The sequence below is a fragment of the Micropterus salmoides genome, unplaced genomic scaffold (genome assembly GCF_014851395.1).
Source record: "Micropterus salmoides isolate LMB-PRFRI ecotype aquatic unplaced genomic scaffold, ASM1485139v1 Ms_hic_scaffold_16, whole genome shotgun sequence".
In the NCBI taxonomy this organism is placed as follows: domain Eukaryota; kingdom Metazoa; phylum Chordata; class Actinopteri; order Centrarchiformes; family Centrarchidae; genus Micropterus; species Micropterus salmoides.
In genome coordinates this window covers 28,731,668-28,757,093 of record NW_024040707.1, presented here as the reverse complement: position 1 = coordinate 28,757,093, position 25,426 = coordinate 28,731,668, and the positions used below count along the sequence as shown (strand labels likewise).

The 25,426-nt window shown below is 40.1% G+C and overlaps 3 protein-coding genes across 4 annotated transcripts; all 3 read right to left on the bottom strand.

The window, feature by feature from the left end:
- Positions 1–344: 344 nt before the first annotated feature.
- On the bottom strand, positions 345–6,126 carry ddost (dolichyl-diphosphooligosaccharide--protein glycosyltransferase subunit (non-catalytic)). The gene is made up of 11 exons (XM_038723443.1): positions 5,872–6,126; positions 4,971–5,081; positions 4,778–4,864; positions 4,580–4,683; positions 4,375–4,469; positions 3,526–3,619; positions 3,059–3,207; positions 1,805–1,952; positions 1,558–1,678; positions 1,290–1,396; positions 345–997 (listed from the first exon to the last, which is right to left on the bottom strand). Exons 1-11 carry the CDS (start codon positions 6,104–6,106, stop codon positions 848–850), a joined length of 1,401 nt encoding a protein of 466 aa, XP_038579371.1. The 5' UTR covers positions 6,107–6,126; the 3' UTR covers positions 345–847.
- A 526-nt stretch (positions 6,127–6,652) lies between these two features.
- On the bottom strand, positions 6,653–15,516 carry zbtb17 (zinc finger and BTB domain containing 17). 2 transcript variants are annotated; one of them, XM_038723256.1, is made up of 15 exons: positions 15,351–15,516; positions 13,978–14,243; positions 13,672–13,851; positions 12,962–13,297; positions 12,706–12,795; positions 12,090–12,355; positions 11,750–11,892; positions 11,333–11,633; positions 11,059–11,146; positions 10,350–10,466; positions 10,117–10,237; positions 9,641–9,771; positions 9,208–9,471; positions 8,927–9,016; positions 6,653–7,715 (listed from the first exon to the last, which is right to left on the bottom strand). In XM_038723256.1, the coding sequence occupies exons 2-15, from the start codon at positions 14,180–14,182 to the stop codon at positions 7,285–7,287; spliced, it is 2,763 nt and encodes a 920-aa protein (XP_038579184.1). In that variant the 5' UTR covers positions 14,183–14,243; positions 15,351–15,516; the 3' UTR covers positions 6,653–7,284. The 2 variants fall into 2 exon arrangements, with proteins under 2 accessions (XP_038579184.1, XP_038579183.1); XM_038723255.1 differs by having other exon boundaries at positions 12,962–13,300; positions 15,351–15,513.
- Positions 15,517–16,536: 1,020 nt separating this feature from the next.
- Positions 16,537–19,668, bottom strand: hspb7 (heat shock protein family, member 7 (cardiovascular)). Its single transcript, XM_038723257.1, has 3 exons — positions 19,303–19,668; positions 17,289–17,413; positions 16,537–17,071 (listed from the first exon to the last, which is right to left on the bottom strand). Exons 1-3 carry the CDS (start codon positions 19,466–19,468, stop codon positions 16,892–16,894), a joined length of 471 nt encoding a protein of 156 aa, XP_038579185.1. The 5' UTR covers positions 19,469–19,668; the 3' UTR covers positions 16,537–16,891.
- Between the last annotated feature and the right edge of the window lie 5,758 nt (positions 19,669–25,426).

Below are 25,426 nucleotides of genomic sequence, written 5' to 3'. Positions count from 1 at the left end.
ATGTACCTAGGCGGTTCACGTGGAGGAAGCTAAAGCCCCGATTAAAGAAGTCAGACTTTCCATTTACACTGTATGCTGTAATGCATAGTGAGAGGTAGTTTATCAAAATTCATGAAAAGGTCTTTGGTCATGTTGTATAAGATGTGCATGTTTCGTTTCTTGCAAAGCAGCTGCACCTTTAAAATGACCGTATTTTTAAACTGGCATGCATACTATTTATTCATACCAACATCTAACAACACTATGTTTAACACAAAGTAAAACGTCATCTATCAGGTCCAGGGGACAAGGCATTGTGAACACAGCACAATTATGTCATGTCTCAGAAAGGACAGGAATTTCCATTGAGTGGAATGTCAATTTTTATTGTTAAGATGACTCCCAACTTTTTTGGAAACACATTAAAGTCTTATCAAATACAAATGAACAGTTCATCAGTGCATGTAGTTAACCATTAATCTTTCCTGATTGACAAAATGTGGGTCAAATTTTAATATGGATTACATTATAAAGGAAAGGCAAGTGCTCTACTTAGGAGATCATTTTATTTTATCAAATGTAAAGCAACTTTACATAAATGCTGACTCAGTTCATGACATTTACAGGCCTTTGAAAACAAACAAACAAAAAACCCCATCCACTACATTGTGTTACAGTCAGCACCCCTTTTGGCCTCAGGACCCAATTAGTTGAGTGCCCCAATAACCGAACAGAAACTGTATTTTTACAAAGGACAACAGTCCAAGTCCCTGCATGAAGATTCAAGCCATCAAGACATTCAATTTCAACTCTTCACACCAGAAGTTCTGTTCTATAATCTTGTTATCTTCCCCGCTGTTTCTTTGCTTTAGTCTGACTTCTCCTTCTCTTTCATGTGCAGGAAGACTATGCTGAAGACAAAGAGTCCAGCCATCATGGAGAAAACGCTGGCATAGTATGGATAGGCTGAGGGGATGAAGCGCTCATACTGAGTGTGCTGCAGGGGACGGACAGATACCTGTGAAAGAAAAATGGTAGAAGTTAGCCCGTCATACATTAGAGCATGGTTGTTAAATGCAATACAAGTAGAAGGAACTTCTGCCAAGCCACAGTATTCAAAAGGTAAACTTTTAAAATAGTGCATGAAGGTTTTGGAATGATTTGATCTCTAGTATTTCTACACACATCACATCTGCATTTATCACTTTACACGCATGGAGATCACCATACAGCAACCATACCAGTATTTAATTAGGTAATTAGGGTATGCCCTAATTACCTAATACGTGAAGTAAACCTGATTAACTTGCCTGAGTGGAGGAGTAGAGATGTGTGTATCCCAGTCGGTTGTAGTCCACCTTAAACTGGAAGACTCCGTACACATCAGGCAGCTTGAACTGGACGCTATATTTACCTCCTAGAAGACAGACAGACAGACAACACAGCATTTATAGTGGATACAGTTTGTGACGGCAAAGGTGCATCTCAAACCCCCAAATCACAAGGATACAATGCATCTAGTTTGTAAGCATTAAGTCAAAGTAATTCTGTATTTGTTTCATAACCACAGCAACGTACCATTTTTCTTGAGATAAGTCCTGACGAAGGGATCTATCCTCACAAACTCAAGCTGAATATCATCTCCGTCGAAGGGAACCCAGCGGCCCTCGGACAACATCTCAATGACAATGCTGTACTCCTGCATGGGAAGGTTTCACACTGAATGAGAAATTCACGTAAAAATACACAGCTGCTCACTGAGGCCAAGACAAAACATCTTCAGGGTGATGATTGTTCACATAAGTCACTTAGCTTTTAAACTCACCACAAGATCTGTGATTGTGTATGCCGCGGGGGGAGTGGTCTCTCCAACAGGATGATGGGTGACGGCTCCTACTCTGAGGACTCCGGCCTCCTTGAACACCCAGCGTGACAGAGCCTCGGCCAGCTCCATGTTCCCTGTCTGCTCGTACCTAACAAAGACGACGACAAGAAGAGGAGTGCGTCAACCACAGGATAACTGGACAATACTGAATTTTCATGAAAATAGAAATGTAATTTAGTCCAATGAGAGTTGTTCACCTCTGATGGGATGCAGTTTTGTACGGAAGCGCATTGCATTCACCAAAGAAAAAAAAATTGGAAGCCTTATCTTCCAAGGTGTCGTTTGTATTTTAAACACGTTTTGCTTAGGAGTTATTGATCCCAGAAGCTCAAATCTGTGAATCTATTTCCAACTTTACTGAACTCAGTAATAAATGGCACCTTTCCAGTCATCTCTAATTACGAGATCTTTTCTCATAATTACGAGATCCGGATCTCATCTTATCTCGTAATTATGACATCTTTAATTACGAGATCCTGATCTCGTAATTATGAGATAAGGCTTCCAATTTTTTTTTTCTTTGGTGAATGCAATGCGCTTCCGTAGTTTTGTTTCATTACAGAATTTTGAACAACTGAACAATATTTTATTGTTTGTGTGTCGAAGAATAAGAGTACATTTAAACACTACAGATTTGAAGCAGTTTAAATAATTCTGAAACGTTACCCCTTTAGTTCTGTTTGAACATCAAAACGTCTATGTTTTATTTTCTGCTAATTAGCAAAAAAAAAAAAAAAAAAAAAAGGAGTTCCAACCCAAGGCCAAATCATCAGAGTGCACTAAGAAATGCTCAGCGGTTGTAACAGTGTTACACTACTACGTTAACTATACAGGTTTTAAATGTAATTCCTTAATACGTATTCAAAGAAAATGTAAGTGATGAGTTAAAAAAGTAAAGTACACACAAATGGGGACATTTCTCACCAGAGAAAAGTGATTTAAAATGTGCGGAGCTGCAGGTTTAAGGCAACCTTCTAGGGCTTTTAAGACACTGAACTGCAAGTATCTCAGTACTCTGTAAGGACTTGCAAATGCCTGCATTAAACATGGTTGAGTAGTAACACAACACCTGTTCACATGGCAACAAATCTGACAGTAGTTAAAATGTCACCGGTGGCAGTTTTGATTTTGTAACTGGAAGCTGTAATATGCTCCAATGGACAGAAAACTGAGGGATGTAAGGAAGAAGACTACCTCTGGGAGCCAGGCGTGGCTTTCTGCACAGCAGAGTTGAAAAAGGCGTCACTGAAGAAGTCCAGGGAGCCGCTGAAAACCACTCTGGCATTGTTTCTGGCCTGAAGTCCAGCGATCAGCAGGGTGTTCTTGCCAACAGCATGGGGGTACTGGAGAAATAATGATAACAATCATTAGTCAGAAACGGAGCACATTCTGTTAAATCTTAAATCTTGTGTAGTTAATTTCTAATTTGAAATATATAGACTACCATACAGAGACACTTTCATTTCCAAAGCTGAGGAAAATATAATTGGATTTCCTCTCAAGCCGCCAGTAGTTAAATTCCCACCTGTTTGTCTTCTGGCAGAGCTTCAGAGAATAAGCTGCTCCCAATCAAACTCAGTACACAGGAGGATTATTATATCACATGGGTGTATTTCTTTCTGTATAAAGATAACATAATTGTTTTTGTTCAGTGATCTTACCTGAGAGATAGGTCTGTCAGGGAAAAAGGAGTAGGAAGTAGAAGAGCCAGTAAGGATGTCCAGGACCAGAGGGTTCTCTGGGTCTGCCACCATGCTGGAAGGTAGGGGGAGCGTGGCATGTTAGTTACATTTTATGTGGCTTGCGTTTGCTGTGAGTGATGTAGTTAATCTTTGAAAATTACTGAACAGATGCAACATCAAATACTATATTTTTTTATATAGCACCCTTCAAGCTTAAGCACAAAGCGTTTTTTTTTCAAAAGTCTCTGCTACAGTCAAGTAAATATTTGGCGAGTGAATTTCTTTGCTGCTTCTTAATACTATAATTCAAAGGGTAAATACCTAGATATGCAATGTTTTACCACAAGCTAAAATGATGGCTATTAGTACTACTTTGTGTTTCTATTATATTTCAAAATAATAATAATACATTCTGTGAAAATTTGCAAATTGCTTATCTAATTGAACAAAGTGGAGAGGAGTCTCTATCCTCCCCTGACAATGCCTGTGTAAACTTCATGTATTATGTAGTTTATAATGGACTGTGGTGCAGAAACAGTGAGGCTTACATTTTCCCGTTATCTGTCAGTGGTCATACTTGATGCACTAGATGTGATAGTTTTTGAGATGTTCTTCATTTACTTTTCTATGTTAGTCCAGATGAGCCAACCCTCCCAAGATGCAACAAAATGTATGATTACAGTACAGTAAAATAATGTATGAGAGGACAACGCCAATGCCAGATTTCAGCACCCTCCCGGATTCAGTATATTAGGATCATTTAGTACTCCATGTGATCCAGTGGAAATCTTGGTTGTTGCCATTTAAATCGTGTTCGGATGTGCTTACCCAACACCCTTGAATAAAACAGGTTTATTGGTGGGTTTGCCGACAATAGTTGGTGCTTTCAGCAGGTTCTCTGGATCAGCAACAATCAGAGTGTGCTGGAGACAAGAAGGGACACTTGTAAATACTAACATGAAATGCAAGTTCTAAAGACTGGATTTGTCAAACAAACTGGATGTGCCTGCTGTCTGAACAGAATTCTGCTTACCTCTCCGGGGTCAGACACGTCATAGTGGTGATGGTCAATGACAGCAGTCTTTTCCTCATCAAACTCGATGCCACACTCACTACCCAGCTCCCTCAGAGGGTCACCTGTGTAACATGAGAATGGCATTAATATAGGCAATAGACAATTTTATGGCATTTCATATATTATTACAGCAAAGGCTTCTGGAACTCAACTGACCAATATCTGAACTGGCAGCAACCAGGACGTTGCCTCCACCATCAATAAAGGATGTAATAGTCTCCACATTTATATTTCCTCCAAAGTCTGCAGGTGACCAAAATGAAATAACATTGTAAAACAATGTTTCAACAAGGAAAACACAAGCCATAGGATGGTTAACTTGATTTTGAATTAACAGTGTAAAATTTACCCTCAACAGATGGTGAAAAGATGATTAAATGGTCATACACGAACTGGCCATATTTGATCAGAGTTAGGGAAGGATCATCAGCTGTCTTGAATGTGATGTCAAAGCCACGATCTGAAAAGGAGACATAGATTATAAGCAGCACTGAAACATACTGATCATGCATTTCAGCAGTAACTTTAACAAAGTGGCAGTGCACTGCATTAAAAGTTACCAAGGACTCGGAAGCTCTATAACTCCGTTGCTATAGCTCTATTAATATTTTGTAAGCACTGACGTCACAGACAATAAAACTATATACCTGTGATTATAATTACAAGTTTCAAGGGACACCACCAGTATTACAAAAACGCTGTATTTTCAAAATCATGTATTAATTTATCATTTTTCGTTATTCTTATTCGAATTGTTATGATGAATTGTTAAGCCCATTTACAACATATCAACAGGATACTTATTCATTTAGGATAACGTGTTAACATCCTGTGAACAACCTTATGTATATTTGAAATATATAACGTTAGCCCCGATCTATTGCATTGGGCACAATTTAATTTATTAGAAAAAATATTCTAATAAAACTATTTGGTTTACTGTAAAAATGCCGAAATGGAGGGTAGTCTGATTCACTGCAGTGCAAGTTAAGAATACACTAAAAGTTACCCTTCTTTTGTTTTTTTAAAAAGTACATTAAACTGCCCGAAGCTTGAATAGAGTTTGGCAAGACCCAGCGTACACAATTAAGCTAAGCTATAATGTTAGCATGTGCAACATAAAGCTCAGGTCTACAAGCCCAACTCCCCATGGCTCTATATTCCCTGCCGGAGACCTGAATGCAATACAAGGTAGATCTAAATCAGTAAAGCGGGTTGTTTTTATGGATGAAAAACCACGAATCACTGACCTGCCAGACTGCGGAAGAAGATTGAATGGGTGTCTCGGATGTTGAGGTTGTCCAGCAGAACCAAGGTTTTGCCGTCAGCCAGAGCACAATGCAACATGGAGGCTAACGAAAGGAATAAAAGGACACTGTTGTCCAAAAGTCTGAACCTCCTTTGGGTCATCATTCCTGTGCGTTTTTTGAACAATGATGAAGAACTGGACCGGTTCGTCTGCATGACTTCTGTCAACGACGCCATTTTGCAGCAGAAGTCGACGTCAGCGTTAGCAGTCGACTTAACTTTGACCCCGAGATCCAGCCAATCACTGAGAGGAACGCGTCGCGCTGACTGTCACTGCACCAATGGGATGAAAGCTTTATTATAAGACAATCACGGAAGACTGGTAAGAATACATTTTTAGGTACTAAAATGAGAATTTCCACCAAATTAATTGAATTAACCATTACCAAGATCAATAGTTCTATTACTATATTGCGAGTTAAAATAAAGTGCCACAATGACTTAAAATTCTCAATAGATTTTAAGAGATGCAGTATGGTTGCCATTAACTTGGCTGAAAACAACCATCTAAATGCAATTAATGTGTAAAACATGTTATTATGCTATAATTCTGTAAAGTACCTTAGTTTCCTTATGGGATGTATACATTTTATTACTTAATGCATCTGGAGCACACATTTCCAAAACACATGATGTTCAAGGAATTCCATGAATAATGTAAACTCTAAGGGAAAAAGTAAAAGTACATTGTTTTATAATAACAGCACAACACAAGGCTGGACAATCTGTGTGATAATTGTTTATTAATCAGATGATGACTTCCAGTGAGTCTAAGCAATGTTACTGATATTAAACAGGGCATGCTGCATGTGTTAATATAAACAAACTAGTGCCATAAAACCATTGGTGGCAGGGAACTGTCTTCATACCATGTGACCAATTTACTGCAATACCAAAAGCTGTCTTGGTATCAACGTGAAACTGAGTACAGCCAAATATTTTGACTGGGTAACACGGAAGTCTATATTTAAGTTATATTAGGTCAGACAGAATTGATCTACATGTTTTATACGAAGAACAATGCATAGTCCTGCATTTCAGTCTAAAAATAAACTATACAAAGTAATATATTCATCTCTGAAATAAATCCCAACAATATTTACCAAATCACTTGATCTCACACCTCATTTCCTGGAATAAGAACTGCAATAACATGATTTTTGACCATACACCCTAATATAATTCTGTTTAATAAGTGTTGTATCTTATGAATCCAGTTCAGATTTATTTTTAACATCATGGCATGTTTAAACTATGAGGCTTCATCAACTCACTTTTCTTGTATTTCCTGTTCCTGTATAAATTCGATTTCTGTTGCAACCAATGTTACATATACTCTTCACAAAGCTGCACCACTATGCCTGACTCTCACATTCAGTCTCCTCTTCTTTCTCCTCCTCTACCTCTGCTACAGCTTCATCCTTTCCCTCTGTGTGGAGCTCAGTGTTGGTTTCCACCTCTCCGCCCTCATGATTCCCCCCTCCCGACCCTTCTTCTTGTCCTTGTGTCTCCCTCGCCATCGCTCCTTCTGCCTCTCCCTCTCCATCCTGCGCACGGAAGATCAGCTCTCCTCCCTGGATGACCTGTTCAGATGTGGGTTGCCATGTTGTGGCAGAATCCCCCTCAGCGGTAGTGGTGGCTGTGGTGTATTGGTAGAAGTCTGAATCTGCCTGAAACATGACTAGGGCCTGAGCTGTGTGGATGCGTACGTGCTGGGCTAGGGAGCTGCCGTCCAAGAATTTATCACCACACGAATCACAAGCATACAAGATCTGGGTGTTGGGGTCTGGGAACAAAAGGAAGGTTGACAATAAGCCATTCACATTTCTCATACTGTATTCCCTTTAAGTTACACATTCCCACCTGGAAGGTCTGACTACCTCTTTTACTTTAAGTGATGAAACTTAACCCAGCAGTACATAATCTCATACATATGTTGTTTAAATTTTGTATTATTTTATTTTCCTTGACAGTGAACAACACTGACAAAATAAAACACTGACAAAATCCTTCTCTCAACTGCTGTTGCTTTTAGGCCGGCATGGTATAGTTAATGTGAAAAGTCTTTAAAATGCTTAGATAAAATGGAAATTTGAACATCTCCATTTCCATAATAACTGGACAAACTCTGTCTGCTGATCAAAATCACAAGATATCATGAAACCTCCTGAACAGATTTCAAATAGAAGGTTGTTTTCTCAACATCATGTCACTTTTCTTATTTTAATCAAACTTCTCATCATGTTGCAATGCACTAGTGCAACCACAAATTTACACAAATGTATAGTTCACTGATTTTCAGCTGAGAATCACCATGCTAATATATCATATAGCATACAGTCTACAACGTCTAAATAGGGCTTTTAACAAGCCCCATTTCTCTGAAATGTGATGACTGTTGATGCTAAATACTAACTCAAGCAACATACATATTCAGCCCAAATACAGATGGTGATTTAGTATGGAATACTGCTGCGGCACCATTGCACTCAACGTGTTCATGTATGAATTAAATTCCACTGCGGCATCCTAAACTCTCAGCCACCCAAACCCTCACCACAGCTTTGCCCTTTAAATACAATATAATCTTTTTAAATTTAAAAGGTTTCATGTGTAACGTTCAGAAAGTGGTGGCCGTTAACTGAACTGCAGTCAGCATACTGTTGCTCACACTCTCACTATAAGTGTTATTGAGCATCATCCTGGGCACTGGCCATTGACATGACATAAAACTCTGCTGAATGCTGAAATGAGCACAGGATGCTGTAAAATAAATTACAATTATATTTAGAATAACATTAGTATTTTCATTAGTATGAACCTCACAATCATGCAATATATACATTCCTAACATTAGGTTTTTTTGTTTTGTTTTTTTTCCATTTCTTCCATCCCATGTCTGATATCCTGTTCTAAATGCCACTAATGTTCCCATTGTTTGTATGGTTGTACAGATGCTTGAATTGATGCCGTTTAAAAAGCTCCTTGCAGTCTTACCTGCTTCTTGCACTTTCTCTACGGCCTTGGTGATTTCAGCTTTCAAAGCCTCTGTCTCGTCTGCAGACACTGAAGCAGCCACTGGAACTACTGTAAAAGAACACATGACACAAGGTAAACCAAACACTCATCTCTGTCGAAGCCCTTTCATCCTCATGCATGTTTTATTATCTGCTGAAGCTCATGGTGCTATCTGCAGCATTTATCAAAAGGTCTTAGCCCAGGATTTTTATATAGGGGACATTTCCCCTAAAATCACTGCCTGGTAGACGCTGTCTGACCTGTCAGCTGAGCTACAGCACTGGCTGCCAGGGCCTCTGTTGCCAGGGTGACAATGTCCTCTGTGGTCACAGTAACTATGTTGATCTCGCTGTCAGAGGTGGATGCCCCTGCACACCCATCAGCCCCTTCGTCTGCGCTGCCTCCGGCTAGCACTAGCCGCTTCATGCCGGCCTTGCCTTGGTGGACGGTCTTGACGTGAGAACGCAGATTGTCCACCCGGTTGAACCCTCTGCCGCATTTGTCACACAGGAAAGGTTTCTCCCCTGAGAGAACACGATGGAGAGAAGTAAACACAGTGTGAAAGCTCTGAGCTCTGCTGAATGTAAAGGAACAGTAACAGTGACTTAGCTGCGCAACAAAAGAAACGCCGTCTCCCTATTTCCTCCATTAACGCAAAGCCTCATCATTATTTGACATTAATTTTGTCCTCACCTGTGTGAATGATAATGTGCTTCGACAGGTCTCCCACATTAACAAATGCCTTGTTGCACATCTGACACTTGTGCGGCCGGACATTGTCGTGATGCCGAATGTGATTGGCCAGTTGGCTGGACTGCACAAACCTGTCCAGAGAGAGACACAAGATTTTTCCCTTATTTGGTTTCCAACATTTACCCTGCTGTTAAAGGACCAGTTTACAAAAAACACATTTTCTCACTTACTTCTAGTGGCAGTTTTTGTTTTGTTTAATGGTAGACTTAACAAAACACTTGCTACACAATACATGTGATTCCCACTATTCCCTATGCAAGGTAAACGTTTTAACCAACAGCTTATGCTCTCTGTTCTCTTTTCACATATTTCCAAATGTCCTTGTTAAGTAGATTAAGTAAAACAATGTCAGGTTTTAAACCCAAGGTACAAGTGAGTTTGAAAAAAAGACAGCACTGATTTATCTGCTCGCTGACCTTTTGCCACAGCGATCACACACGTAGGGTTTCTCTCCGGTGTGTTGGCGGACGTGAGCGATGAGTGAGCTGGCCTGGGTGAAGGCCTTGCCACAGATAAGACAGACACAGGGCTTCTCTCCTGGCAAACAGGAATTAAGAGTCTCACCATGGTGGGGTGTAGATAATATTTGTGCTGGGTTTCAGATTGAAAAATCAGAATATGTCTGTTTGTCTGAATGTCATGGGAGTACCTGTGTGGATGCGTTCATGCCGCTGCAGAGCTCCAGGGTCACTGAAAGCTCTCTGACAGTGCATACAGATGTACGGTTTCTCTCCACTGTGAACCCGCAGGTGTCTCTTCAGATTTCCTAAAAAGCAGATACCATCATACAAAGGTTATGCCAGATGCCTCCAAGCAAAAACACAACTACAGAAGTCAACTTCCTTTAGATAACGTGCACAAACTGAAAGCAGATGATATGTTTGCTCCAGATAAAATGGTGATATAATGTGTACTTTATGGTATTCTTTTGAATGGTTAAAATAACATTTAAATTAGTTAGTTGGTTGGTTGGTCTCTTACTAACTTTAACTGAAATAAATCATGAGAAGAGTGGGGTGGCATTATTTTCATTATAAATTTATCTATTGAACAAAAGTCCCACACTCAAAGATATACAATTTACAATCATAAAAAATCTTTAGGTAGAATTTCAATTAGCTGAGAAACAGCGTCAAGTCAAGTCAGATTTATTTAAATATCCCAATAAAACAATCACAAATTAGCCTCAAGGGGCTTTACAATCTGTGCAGCGTGAGACACCCTCTGTCCTTAGACACTCGATCAGCATAAAGACAAAATCCCCCCTCAAAAAACCCTTTTAATGGGGACAAGATTCTTTCATTTTTCTCCAAAAAATGTCTGCACATTTCTTTGATCCATACTATCTATCTTCTTACCTGAAGTGGTAAACTGTTTGCCACATTCCTTGCACTTGAGAGGCCCGTCTGCAATATGGATTTTTAAGTGAGCCTTAAGATTTCCCAGCTATAAAAAACACAAAATTAGGTAACAAGTTAACATGTATACATGTGGCTACAAAATGTTTCTGAAAATCTTGCAATCCTAGCATTATGTTCGTAGCACAGTTGTGCAAATATGTTTTATAAAAGAAAAGTGACGCTGTGACAGCTGCTCCACAGACAAGCAAAACTTTCACCAAGTTGTTGTTACCTGGTTGAAGCGTTTGTCGCAGTGTGGACACTTGTTGCCCTTCTCCGTGTCGTGCGTCTCCAGATGGCGCATCTTGGCGGTCGGGTCAGAGAAGGACTTCTCGCAGTAGTCGCAGTGGTACGGCTTCGCGCCACTGTGCACCAGTTGGTGGCGCTTCAGGTTGCCAGATGTGGTGAAGAGCTTGCCACACACTTCGCAGCTGTACCGCGCTTCGCCCGTGTGCCGTTTGCGGTGCAGGTTGAGCAGGCTGATCTGCCGGTAGCTCTTTCCACAAGTTGAGCAGCAGTATGGCTTCAGAGGGCTAGGAGGAAACAAGAGCTCACTTTAAGACATAAACCTGACAGAGCGAACTAGGCAGGTGTCAGTAAAAAGGAGTGTGGGTAAACTAATCGTCTCTGGATAAAATAAGTGATTCACCTGTGTGTTTTCTCGTGGGCTTTACAGGCAGCGGGGTCAGAGAAAGCCTTGTTGCAATCCCGACAGCTGAAAGGCTTCTCTCCTGTGTGAATACGCATGTGTCTTTTAAAATTACCAGTGTGGGTGAATTTTTTCCCACAGTCCTGGAAAGAAGAAAATATGTCATGAAGAGTGAGCTGACAAAACCTTTTAATGTGAAGATTTGTATGCAACTGTGACCAATACTGGCACATAACTCCACCAAGATTTGCATTTAATAGCCTCTAAAGACTGGCAAAAAAACTCTATTTGTACTTAGTAACATTATTCTTCTCTCCTGCACCAGACTGATATTTCTTACCTCACATTTGTGTGTTATGGAGCTGTAAGGCTTTGACTCGGATCGGCTGCTCATAGACGCTGACTGAGCTCTCTCACTGCTAGAATCAGCTCCTCCCACCTCGTGGCTAACTTCGTCATCTTCTTCTCCGGCCCCCTCTTCATCATCAGCTTCCCCGTCACCAGTCTCCCCAGAGTCATCATCCTGTTCTCCGGTCACTTCTGCTGGCACCGCCACCCTCTTCCTAGATTTTGTTTTTGATGTGGCTTCATCTTCCGAGTCATTGTCTACGAGGACGACAAGAGGGAAGTCTTGAAAATGACATAATGTCCGGAGTCTTGCCTGGAAATGGCAATTGCTATAAGAGCAAAGTCTCTGCAGGTTTCAGAAAGCCACTTTTAAAAATGTTACTGGTCACTAATACTTGGAATTGAATGTAAGACTAAACAAAAAAGTTCTTTTGAAACTCAGTCGTAAAATCCTGAATCATTTTTTTTAAATGTATCAAATTTTTCCATCTGGAATATGTTTCTGGATGATGATACCAAAAATATTCCAAAACCAGTGGAAAGCTTAGAGAGAAAAGCGGATGCTGTTTGGCTAGATACAGCAGAGCAAATCAGCGCAGCCCGCTCACCAGGTGAGAAGTTTCGTCTACGAGGTTTTCTGATTCTTCTCCCCCGAGAGCTCATGTAGGATGAACTGCCAGCAGATTTCAACAATGAGTCTGTAAACAAAGACAATATCTCTTAGTTTATTGGGCGATAAAAACACTCAACACTTGTTACAGACACTGTAATGCATCATGTAGACCTTCAAAAAAATCTATATAGAGATGTTGGGACACATGCCAAATGGACAGATTAGAAGACATTCCATAAATATGTACTTACTGGGCGTGTAGTCAGCATCTGAGGGGTCATCCTGAAATCTAGGCGCATCCTGTGCAGCACTTTCTTCCTTCTCCTTCTTTACAGATATCTTCTTTTGAACAGAAAGGGGGGTGGTTTTGGGGGGGCGTCCTCTGCCTGAGTGGGTTCTAGCGGGATTGGCCTGACAAACAGTCTGTTGTGTTTCAGCAGAGATGTCTTCCTTTACATTTTCTTGATTTTGTGTGGGCTCTTTATCTGCTGTGGGGGTGCTAGGAGGAATCTCCTCTGCTGCTTGTGATGCCACTTCTGCCAGGTCACTCTCCGGGTCCTCTCTCTGCTCTCCTTCATCTGTTTTTTCTTCTGGTTTGTTAAAGAAAAAATATTAAATTGTATCATAATTATCACATGAGAAGAAGATTTTACCAGATGTGAATTTTAGTAAAATAGCTCATATAAACTCACTATACCAACAGTTAACAATGATTAACTACAGTTTAAAACTTAAAGCTCTGACTTCTTATTTCTTTATAATACAAGTGAGGAATGCTATCTGGAAATACTGCAACCAACTATGGAGAGAGTGAAACTTCTTTGTCATATAGCAATACAAACATAGGAAACATCATCCCATGGGAAGTGACAGTTCAATATAGAAAACTTATGTTGCCCTTTTCTCAACCAACAAGAAATGATTGAAAACGTGGACACAGTTATGTAAGTACTAGACTCACCAACGGCAAAATCCAATGTTATGAGGGACGGAGCTGGATTTGCCATTGACTGGTACGCAGAGCAGGCATTTACAATTTCTTGCATCTGTAGAAAGTTAGCAACAGCCAGCACGTCTTCTACATTCTGTGGACTTAAACTCAGCTTGGCTGTGTACATAAACTCCAGGACCTGACCCAAACCTGCAACGATTATCAACAATAGATGGTATGCAAAGTCAGAGCACTGAAAGATGAAAATGAACACAGTTGAATACATAATATGAAAGCATGCAAACAGATGTGTCCACAGGCTAAGGGGGACCTCACCTGCTGCATTGCTGATGTCCAGATGCACCACATCTTTCTGGTCCAGGAAGAGGGTGCGGAAGTAGACACTGCAGGCCGCCAACACAGCTTTGTGGGCCTTGAAGTCCACCCCGTCCACAACAAAGGTGCAGTCACACAGCAGGCCCTGCTTGCGCTGGCGGTTGAGCTGCTCCAGAACCTTCCCACTGTGCCATGGGAACTCCATTGTCCTGAAGGTTTGAGGATGGTGGAAGAGGCTGGCAGGCAGGCACAGGCACTGTGGACCACTGACAAGCAAATATCATGTCAAGGCTCAAAATGCTGATAATCACCTTGACTGGTAACACAGTTTGTCTTTACACTGGCATGACATTCATTAGCCTTTTATTAAACAATACCAATATTGTTCACCTCTGATACGTCTATGTCTCCTCCCTGAGAATAGCACAGCAATCTAATTTTAGAGTGTAATGTGCAGTTAAAATTGCAGTATCAGCCTCCAGAAAACACATGAATGGATGTTGTGAAGATTATCTGTCATCCAGGTCATAGTTATCCAAGGTGGGTTACATTCAAGGACAACTGGGCTTGGTTGAAGATCGAAGACATTTGGTATATCTTGAATATTTTTTATTATTATTTCAATGTAATAAATCACTATGTTTGTTAGCCAAAAATGAGCCGTATGTTAGGTCGATGGGTTGTATCAATACACTTTACAATGCAAACAATACACACATATCTATGAAGGTTTGCCTTGCTTTATGTTAATACAAAAGTCGAACAAGTAAGTTACTTTATTTATCTCGTGGAAAGGGTCTCTGGGGCAGCGCTGCACTAATAGACCATAGACTGTATGTTATGGTGTAACGTTAGACACCAGCCTTTTCCCGCAGGTCACCACCAGGAAATACCCGAGACACAGACACGATTTCAACCCAGTATGTTTTAACAACTAATTGAAAATATAGGCTATTTAGCTAAACTAACGTTACACCTAAGTTAAGTTAACGTTAAACGAGTGCCATTAACCAGAATGACACCAACGTTTAGCTTCAACGGATGTCCTGATAATGACGTTACATCCATGCACTAGACACAAAATACAGGCTTTTTTTTTGTAAACGCTGATGTTTTGAACCTGGAAACTTTCTTTTCTCTAAAAGTTTTGACATATTGGTTTGACAGTGCTATCCATCGATTATAATTCCTCCATCCTTGTGGCTTTGTTATCAGGGATTAATTTAGCGTGCCTTGACATGCATGTCCAGTATAGAGACAAGATGGCGGACCGACGAGTCGGGCCTGTCTTCATCCCTTGTTGTTTTCACAGCTAGCTTGCTCTTTTTGCTTACAGCACGCGCCATTTTAATATATACCTACTCCTGAATTACCTGCTTGTTAGCGCTTCTTCTCTCCGGGTTCCAGGCGTTGTTTCAGAATGTTTAACTCAGTTAGGAAAAACAAACCCAATCGAGTTTTTCGGTGATCGATGCTGCCCCGCTAACTCCATCCACCGCCATCTTCCTCTCTCTGATCGATTGATACGGACCGGGCGGATGTGTCACAAGAGCACGCGCAGTGAAAGCACGTGCTGTGCCGATGATGAACGCGTGGTGGCGCAATAGGCTTTCTGTCGAACGTCACATGACCAAACCGTACAAAAAGTATCATCACCCTTAGTTATTTCACCACACACACAGCAGCAATTCAGGTCATCCCTGCGCATAACATTGAGATTCAGAGGGCTTGGACTTCTACAGCAGAAATACACACACAAGGTTTGCTGCAGCAATGCCACAAAGCCAGAACAGTAATAAGTGTGGAGACTAAATTCATAGACTTAATATTCCTGGGATTAGTGATATTTCATTTTAAACAAGGAGACAAATGTTTTGGGAACATAATCTGTAGAGGCCAATTTGTGAACGGTCAGCAACCTTAGATGGAGAGCAATGTCTTAGTAAATGCAATTTTGTTTTGCTCTCGTTGTCTTGATATAGGCACTTGTTACATATTTTATTTTACCAGACTGGTTGTTTTTTGGTCAGGCTGTGAAACCTGGGTCAATAAACAAATACAATAGAACAAAATTTAATTGATTGCATTAGTATTTATTCTGTGGTGTCAGATTTAAATTTAGGCACCCTCTGGACACCTTCGTGGGAAAAATGTACATGCACAAAAAATCATCATACATCAATTTATTTTCTGCTTTTTTTTCATAAATCTCTTAATCATGTGGTCTTCATCAGGGGGAAGCGCATCAAAATGCAAAGGCCACAACCTGCCTCAAACGTAGTAAATTATAGCCATATAACAAGGGCTTTACAATTATTTTGCACGAATAACCCCTTTGAAAGTCTTTTCTCAAGAAAACAGGACAGATGCCTCATAAACGCCTCAACACACAAAAGACCGGATAGAGGCACTATTTATCCTTTGTAAAGTAACTGAATGCTAGGCCTACTCTGTTTTGGATTGATTTTGAGAGTCATTTGCCTTGGAAGCCTTGAAGAAAACAATGGTTGGGGTATTAATTCATCAGCATGTTAAATAAAGACAGTGATACTTTGAAAGTTCTGGTTCTGATCTAAAAATATTTATTCACACAAATAATAACATACAATAAATTATAATTAATGTGGCAACCATCAGTTAATTGTGTGTGTGTGTGCGTGTCTTTGCATATATGTCCAAGCCCCTCTCTCAATATGTTAAGTGCAGGTGTGACCTATTGCAGATGTGTGTAGTGAACTGACTAGAATATAAATGAGCAGCAACAGGCATTGCTGCAGTCATTGTAAGAAGGACATGGCATGATTTATTGAACACAGTGCCTTTATGTGTATTTAAAGTAGAATGGACAGGAAACAGAGAACACAAATAAAAACACAAAAAGTGAAAGGTTTGTGATGAGATAGTGGGTCCCTCTTTAGATCTTGATCTCGGTGCGGAAGGTCTGTACGAGCTCGTGTTTGGCCGGGTGTCGCCGTGCTCTGACTGTTAGGGTCCCCTCACCGCCCAGTGATGATGTCACTGAGGTGGGGTCCACGTCCTCAGGTAGTTGGCACTTGTGTGTGAAAGTGTTCATCACCGAGCCATCCTGGGCCAACTGTCAGAGACAGAACATCAGCAATGACTTAATGTACTACGACTGAAGATGGATGCTGTGATAAGAGATTACGTCTGCTCTCATTTAGACAGCTTTTGCAAAATGCCTATTGGGACCGCAAAGCTCAGTTTCAAGATGCTATTGTGGGAAGACTAACATTGTTTTAACAGCTCCAAGACTTCTGTCATCATTCCAAATCATACAGAAGGCTGCTCACCTTTTCTGCATGAACTTCAATCTGGTTATTTGATGTGGTGACGATGACATCTTCAGGGGAGAAGTCTCTCACGTCAACTGTGAACTGGTACGAATCCCCAAGAGCCTTGATATTTCCAGCTCCGCCTAAACCCACAACAAGGTGAGTCAGTATGTTAGACCACTGGAGAAAAAAGGAGTTTATCCATACTTTGTACATTTTCTCTTTGCTAAATCAATTTCACTTTCATTAGGGTGAATATAATGTACAAATTATTGAATACTTTTAGATTGACAGAACAACAAACTAACATGTCAGTTTGTTTCATGTCACTGAAAACATGAAATGTGATGTTCCTCTAGTATTCATCTTCCAAGTGTATCAGCCATGTTGTTTTTGTTTGTTTTTGCAACTACCAATAATTTCTCTTTCTGCTTTTTGTAACTTTTGGTTATGAGAATTTTTGTGTCTCTATTATTTCAGCTTATGACTTACTTACTTTACTGCAGTCACAGATGGTTTGTTGGCCTCTTGTGGGAATCAACATCCGACATACAGTATTAGCACCCTATAAAGTTGTTATGGCGAATATATGTTATCTAATTGTCTATTTACACAAAGCAACACTAACATTATATTAGAGCTTGTCAGAGCTTCACCTGATGAATGTAAGCCCAGTATCGCTGTTTAGCTCTGTTTTGATCTCCATTAACTTCAGAGGAAGGAACTATATGATCAACTTTCGTCCCCAGCTAGTTGCTAGCATTGTCTTTCTGCTGCAGGTACTAACAGATTTCTCATCGCCATTTCACTAAAAACAGCTGCCTGCTGCTGCTGAAAGATTGAAGTTGACTGGAGCAGAGTGTGGGGGGATGGAAAACCAAAACAATGAGCTAAAAGAGTTTAAAAAGCACTGTGGGAACTGCAGAGTTGGGTTCTAATCTCTGTGGGTTTATAAGCAAAGCCTTTCAGTCATTTGATACATTGTTAATATAAAAATATTGATTAGCGCAACTAATGATCTGTATGGGAAAACAGGTTCATGGCAGCAGCAAACATGTAAAGATACAGAAGAGAAACATGATAATCATTCAGTCTGATGCATTTTCCGTTCAGTGACAGCTGTCTGTCCCTAGTGATACTGAGATCAGTGAAGAACTATGTGGTAACACATGAGCTCACACACGTCACCAGACTGGAAACAAGTGTGTGGGTGATCTTAGCTCTGACTTCAATATGGAGTTTAATTGTGTGACATCATTCCAACTGTTTGTGTATGTATTTAGTGTGTATGCTGGTCACTGGGTAACCATCTGGTCATTCCTTATGCAGGCTTCATTCCAGATTCTCAGTGTATGAAGTCACACTGCTGGCAGTCGTTCCAGCATTCACTGGCTTACTTTTGTGTGTGTGTGTGTGTGTGTGTGTATGGTTGTGTGTGTCTTGCTTTCCCTTTAGCGGGACCCATCCTCTGGCTCCTGTGCTGCACCTATAGGATACCAACCATGGTTCCAAAACATTTCTGCTATTTAGATGCCACACAGTTACACGTCTGTGTGCGGAAGCAGTGAACTTATACAGAACAGTTCACACCAGCTCCACACATTACTGAGCGAGAAGAAGAACCAGGCACTGTAAAGAGAAATATCTCCTGACCGTAATGCGTATTTAAACATACAAATGTCTGAATACCTGGAAGACAAAGCCAAAAAATGTTTGGTTCTGTTATCAGTTATTCCATTAAAACAGCACCATGCTTACACGCTTGCTTAGAAACAAATTTGTCCACACACATCAACCACACCAGTCATTTTGACTTTTAAACTCAATCCTGCCTGTTGTCTCCCTCCTCTTAATTGTCACCTTGGACATGTTTTCACTACTTTATGGAGAAAAATACCAAACTTTAAACAAATTGCTTCCAGGCACAGACCTAAATCTATTTTATAGTCAAAGCTGTCACTTCAACCTGCTGTTGTATACCACTTTTGTATACAAAATGGGTTACAGAAACCTGCAATTGCCTCCAACTTACTGGAAAATCCCAAGGTGTCGCTCCCAGGCCTCATGAAGGAGCCAAAATCCTCAGCAAACAGTCCCCGGCTCTTCTCCATGTATGGGTTACCAGAGGATGAGGATGAGGATGAAGTCTGGTGGAAACTACGCTCCGATCGATAGGCAGAGGAGTTGGTCACACTCATGGATGGCTGAGAGTCCTAAGTAAGGCAGAGGAGGAGAGTAAAGGCAGGGAAGAGGGAGGTGGCTGCTCTGGGAGGCTCTTCCAGAGGCTACAATGTAAGAAATAATGGGCAGATTTCTTCTGTCTTCCTGTATTTCCTTTTTTTCTAATTCAAATTGAGTAAGATCACTTATTTTCCCACTCTCCTGTAGCCACTCACCCTTGGCCCTTAAATACTGTATGGTCTCATGCGTGGTTGGGCGGTGCGCACGTGTGTCGCAGCTCATTGGGAAAGGGTAATAGTGTTCTATATTTATCATGAGAAGCACAGAGCGATAGAGAGAAGGGTCTGTGGTTGGAAAAGTTCTGGGCATTGAAGGCCCCGAGGTTAACAGCAGGAGAGAGAGTGGGATTTGGTGGAGAGAGAGGCAGAGAATGAGCAGAGGGTGAGGGGGGCAACAGTTGTCATTCTGGACACATCACCCCTGAAATAGCTTCCCTCTCCTTGCTTTAATTTTCCCTGCTTCCCTTTCTTAAGAGTCAGTGGCATGCCTTTGTCCTGCAATTGGATCCTCACATGGTTCTGCCATCAAATGACATAGTGTTAAATGTTTTCACAGCATGGTTTGCCTCATGAGAGAGATTTTTGTTTTTTTCATGCCCTGTTTTCAACTAAAATCCATCCTCAAGTCATTTAGTTATAGATTAAATCTTATATATGTTAAACCTCTGAAAACACAGCATTAACTAAGTGATTAGCTGGAAAATGCTGTCCTCTCCTGCTGAGCTGGATGGAGAGAGGAAAGGGACTTGAAAGGTGAAAAAGGAGCTTTGCCTCTTATCTCAGCGGATAAGTTGAGAGCAAAACAAAGATGGAAAGAATGTGCTCGAAAACAAAGCTGTCAGCAGGAGCAAGGGACTTAGTAGTGACATTGCTTTGTGTCTATTAATATCTGCAAGGAGAACACAGGCTATCATGATTAGGAAACACTCACTGCTATCCTTACTAGTTAGTGCTGGTAACAGCTAGTCCATTAAGTCCGTTTATGGGCTCTTTATCATTTCAATCAAGAGTAGCTTGCCGATAACTTACAGATGAACTGTATATGACACTGATTTATCGACTGACACCACAACCTCAGTCGCGATCATCAACTAAATGCCATCCCAGTCATGCTAAAATTGAATTTCAAGGCAGTCTGCTGTTGAAATAAAATACACAAATGTTGCATCTTTTGTTTTGAAGCCATGTTTGGAAGATTACCCAGCATTACCAATGACAGCACACAGCTAAATATGCTTCCAGTCTTATCAGTATAGAGCTCAGAGCCCCCTGCTGAAGGTCTAAATCCAGCCCAGCAACTCACCACCTTCATGCCAGAGTGCGCACAAAGCCTCCTCCCCTCCTTAGTAACAGCAGTAATATTGTTGATTTGCTCTGTCCTTTTATGCAAAATTAGATATTGACCAGGCGGCTTTTTGCACCTTTGATGGAGATGAAGCTAGCGGTACTCTGCAAAATGTATTATGAAATGTGATGCTGGTCATTTCATTTATTTATTTGTCAATCATGTTTTTTTTGCAAAGGACAAACTGATCTCAGTTGGTATCTCAGTTTTCAGTTTTTTAAAATGATGCAAGAAAATAAAAGTCATTTACCCAAATCAGTGGTTCCCAGCCTGGGGATCGGGATCCCTAAGTTTGCTAAGGTTGAGGGGTCATGAGATGCTTAATAATAAAAAATAAAAAAACATCTCTGATGCTTTTCAAAAACCATTCAAATGAAACTATCTGAAGGGGGTATCGCTCTTTAGTTGAACTGTTTGCAACTCATGAACAGCAGCCTGTGACAAGTGATCAAATCAAATCATATCCCCAAAATTCACCAGTCTGTCATGGTCTAATTAATGTAAAGCTGGTCAAATAATAATAATAAACACTGTAGGCACTGGCATTGGTATTAATCCCCTTAATCAGGGTTCTGTCAGTCAAGACCCCCCCCCAGCTATTCTAGAGGAATTATGTAGTGAAAATGAAAGAGGGGCGTGTGCAGGGAAGCATCATGGGGAAGATGGGATGAGGGCTGATAGGAAGAGTGAGACAAAGATGAAAGGGTGTCAGATGGAGCTGTAATAGCAGAGAGCCACTGAGATAACGGAGAGATGAAAGGGTTGGAATACACAGTATAGAGCATAGTGTCCAAGCCTGAATAATCAACAAAGACAGAACAGCATTGTCATGCTCCTTTAACCTTAACCTTAAAGTTTGGAATATGAAGCAAGCTGGTGGATTTTTTTCTAAATATCTATAATTGATGTTGTTAAAATTATGTTGAAATGTTTTGGAGTCTGGAATTGCTGATGAATTAAAATCATGGATATTCTGGTGCAGGTGTTTTTAAAGTTTGGATGGGTGATTATTTAAAAAGTGCTTCTGAGAACACCTGATGGAGTTACATTATTTTTCATAAAAACTGGAATATTTTCTCACCCATCAATACAAAAAGATGTCCTTCTGGTATATTCTAAAATTTCGGTTTGGTTGTTGGGATGCAAAGAAGCTCTTGATGATAAGACCTAAGAGGTGTGTGTTGGAACGCTCATAACACATTCACAAATTAAAGAGGTGGAGTTTTGCTCATTTTCAGGTTCAAAATCCTATTTAGGGGTTGTACCAGAACAGGTTTACATGGTTTAATTTTCAAAAAAACACCATATTTTTTAGCTCCTCTTTTCACCCTGTGTTGAAGGCTTCGTTTGAGCTATGGAGTGATACATCTTGTCTCTAAATGATCTTTGTTGGGAGTTTCACATGCTCAGTTGCTAGTTAAGGACTACTAGCCAATCAGAAGCAGAGAAGGGCCCGTAAACAGCTTTGATTCAGCTGTAGGCTACATGTTGCTGACCAGCTTGGCAACATCGACTTGTTACAGATTAATAACTCTGAAACTCTTGCTCCAAAGTATCTACATCACAGTAACAACTTTATGTCCACTGACTGCCTGGAGGGTAGCTAGTGTTTGGAAGGAGAGGAGAGCTGTGTGCTGCAGCTCACTGTTTTTCCACCGGTGTTTTTGAGGACGTGTCGGAGTAGCCGCTTGGCGAGCGTTATATGAAGCGCATTTAGCTTTCATTCCTGTGACGTCACAGGGATGAAAGGGAAGCGGCTGGACTACAAACGAGCTGTTTTCAGTCAGTTCAGAGCAGAGCTTTCTGTGGGAAATGGGAACTCCCTTTGGGCTGGACTTTGGGCTTTTTCACTTTGCAAACCTATTACATGCACAAAAAAGATATATACTGTAACTCAATAAAGGAGAGGGAAAAGCCAAAAAGCATAATACCACCTCTTTAAAAAGCAAAAAAATGAATGGCCTTATTATCTCATAGGCGTCCAGTTTGATCGCTGCCTTAAAGCATTCAAATATGTAGGTCAAAGTAATTGGAGATACACATACACAGGAACCAGTGTTGTCTTATAAGGTTAGAATCCGGATAAATAATGTTTATCCTGCAATTCAGCTTAGCACCAAAGATGGAGTCGGTATTTTAAGAAAGGAGGGAGAAACACGGCAGTCATCAATAAACAAGATAAAATATAGCTAATAATAACTTCAGGCAACAGGCCAGGAACACAGGAATTATAAGAATGACAAACAAGAATGACAAAAGAGTGGAAGGAAGAAATGTAAGAGTGAATTTGATCCAGTTGACAGTAATCCATGTTGTCTCACCTCTATATGTGTGTTTTTGTGTGAGCATTCCTATCTGCCCACATAAAACACTAAGACCCCCCCCAACACACACACACACACACACACACACACACACTGTGTTGGGTTGTGTCTGCCTCAGCTGCTGTGTGTTACATAATGTCGCAGACAGACAGACCAATCCCAGGAAGGTCATATCACTGCTGCTAATTTATTTTCATAATGGTCAGCTTTGTAAGCAAATGTAGTTAGAAAGGTAGCTACCACTAACACTTGGAGCTCCATTCATTGCTTTCACTGATATAAAACATTTAAATTAATAAAAATTGTGCATTTTTTTAGACTGAGTTAAATAAAATTAACGTTTAAATTTGGTAGGAGTTTTACAAATGTATTGAATACAAATTTTACATTTAATCTATTAGCGTTCAAGTTTACTTTACTTTTTAACTTGTAAAAAAAATATGTAACTGCTCTATGTTAATCCACTGACACACAAAACCAAGCAAGTGGAAATGAAATTGCTGATTTTATTCAATTTCATATAGTATCTCATTGAAACTGACTATGATGATACTATTGTCATGTTTGAAATCAGTACAATCCTGGATTAATTCATTTTTGAACTGACAGACAGCTGCCTGTTTTTGCTGAGAGGGGAGTTGTGTTTGGAAAACCAAAACAGTGTATTTAAAGAGGTTAAAAGGCTCTGAGGGGAACTGCAGATTTGAGTAATAATTCTGGTACATTTTATATAAATCTTTCTGAATAATGACTACATTTCTATAGAAAATTTAAATAAAAAATATTTCCTAATTCTGCAATTTCTGTTGCTACAATACTACATGTACAAAGTAAGTACAGAATACACAGCAGCAGCATGTTTGGTCTACATGTTGTGTTACAAACCATTGGATTTGGTTGTCCTGAATGGCAAAGCAATATTGTTAATAAAATATAGCAAATCACTATTTGATTTCCTATCAGTTCAATGAAATATTGTTCTTGTTCTCACATTCTCATTCCTTTGAATAACACATTACATTGACATTAAACTGTGACTTTTTGCTTTACATTTATTAGTAAATATGTTCAGATTCAGTTTTGGGATTTTGAAACTACATAATATGATTTGCCAAGTTTCTTAGTTGCGTGAGGAGAAACTTCTCAGGCTGTCCACAATGATTGTTTAAGAGCGTAAAGTAACCTCCTGTCTAGCTCTCCAGTCACCTAGGTGTGCTGTTCCCATGGAAACAAGTTTTTTTACTGAGGGAAGCAGTCTATACCTTGGCGTATATGTGTGGGTGTGACTGACGCTCACAGCATGCAGATTTCAAATCTCTAATAACACAAGTGCTAACTGAATGCCTGAAGGGGAGGTAGAACTGTGGAAAATAAATGTTAACTAAGTGTGTGTGTGTGTGTGTGTGTGTGTGTGTGTGTGTGTGTGTGTGTGTGTGTGTGTGTGTGTGTGTGTGTATTCCAGGATCTGAACAATGATTACCTTGACCTTGAGCAGGCTGCTGAAATCCAGAAAGACATCTTGATTTCCTACAAAGTACTGGACATTTGGAGGATTAATGATTGTTGTTGAATGTTGAATATCTTTTTCTGGGCCTTGGGGGCTTTTCAAATTAGTGTCTTTGAAGCCAATCACTGACATTAGGGAGGTCATAGCAATGACATGTGTTCATATTCATCTGAGCTGTAAAATGTTAATCACAATAGTGATCTCATGGCAATAAAGGGGGGCCATTAATCACAGTAAAACCAATTTCACCACCTAGTCTGTTTAGAGCATCTGTGCCTGGTTACTTTATGGTTTAAATGTACTCCTTTAATACAAAAATGTAAGCCTTCATGCTCAGCCTGGTATGAAAGAAAATACCTCTTACAAAATAAAATAAAATTGGGGGCTTCTTGGCACTTCCAAGAGGGTGTACAGTAAATGCATGGTCTGCGTTACAACTATAAACCATAATTCACACTTTGCAGCTGGAGGAAGACGTCAGTCAGCTGCCAAATAACATTTTCATTAATGCATCAACGTTTCACAGCATATTTTACTGCTTTGACTGTTCGGAGGTTCAGGTTTTGATATATCTTCACCTGACTTGGTTTCTCATCTATTTTAATTCAAATGTATTTCCCATCCTTAATATGTCACTTTTGTATTAATTATATTGTTATATCTTTTTCTTCAAAGCATCCTGTAATTTCTGCTAGAAAAAGATTTTACAAAATGTAAGCTTGAAAATTCATTCTTGACCA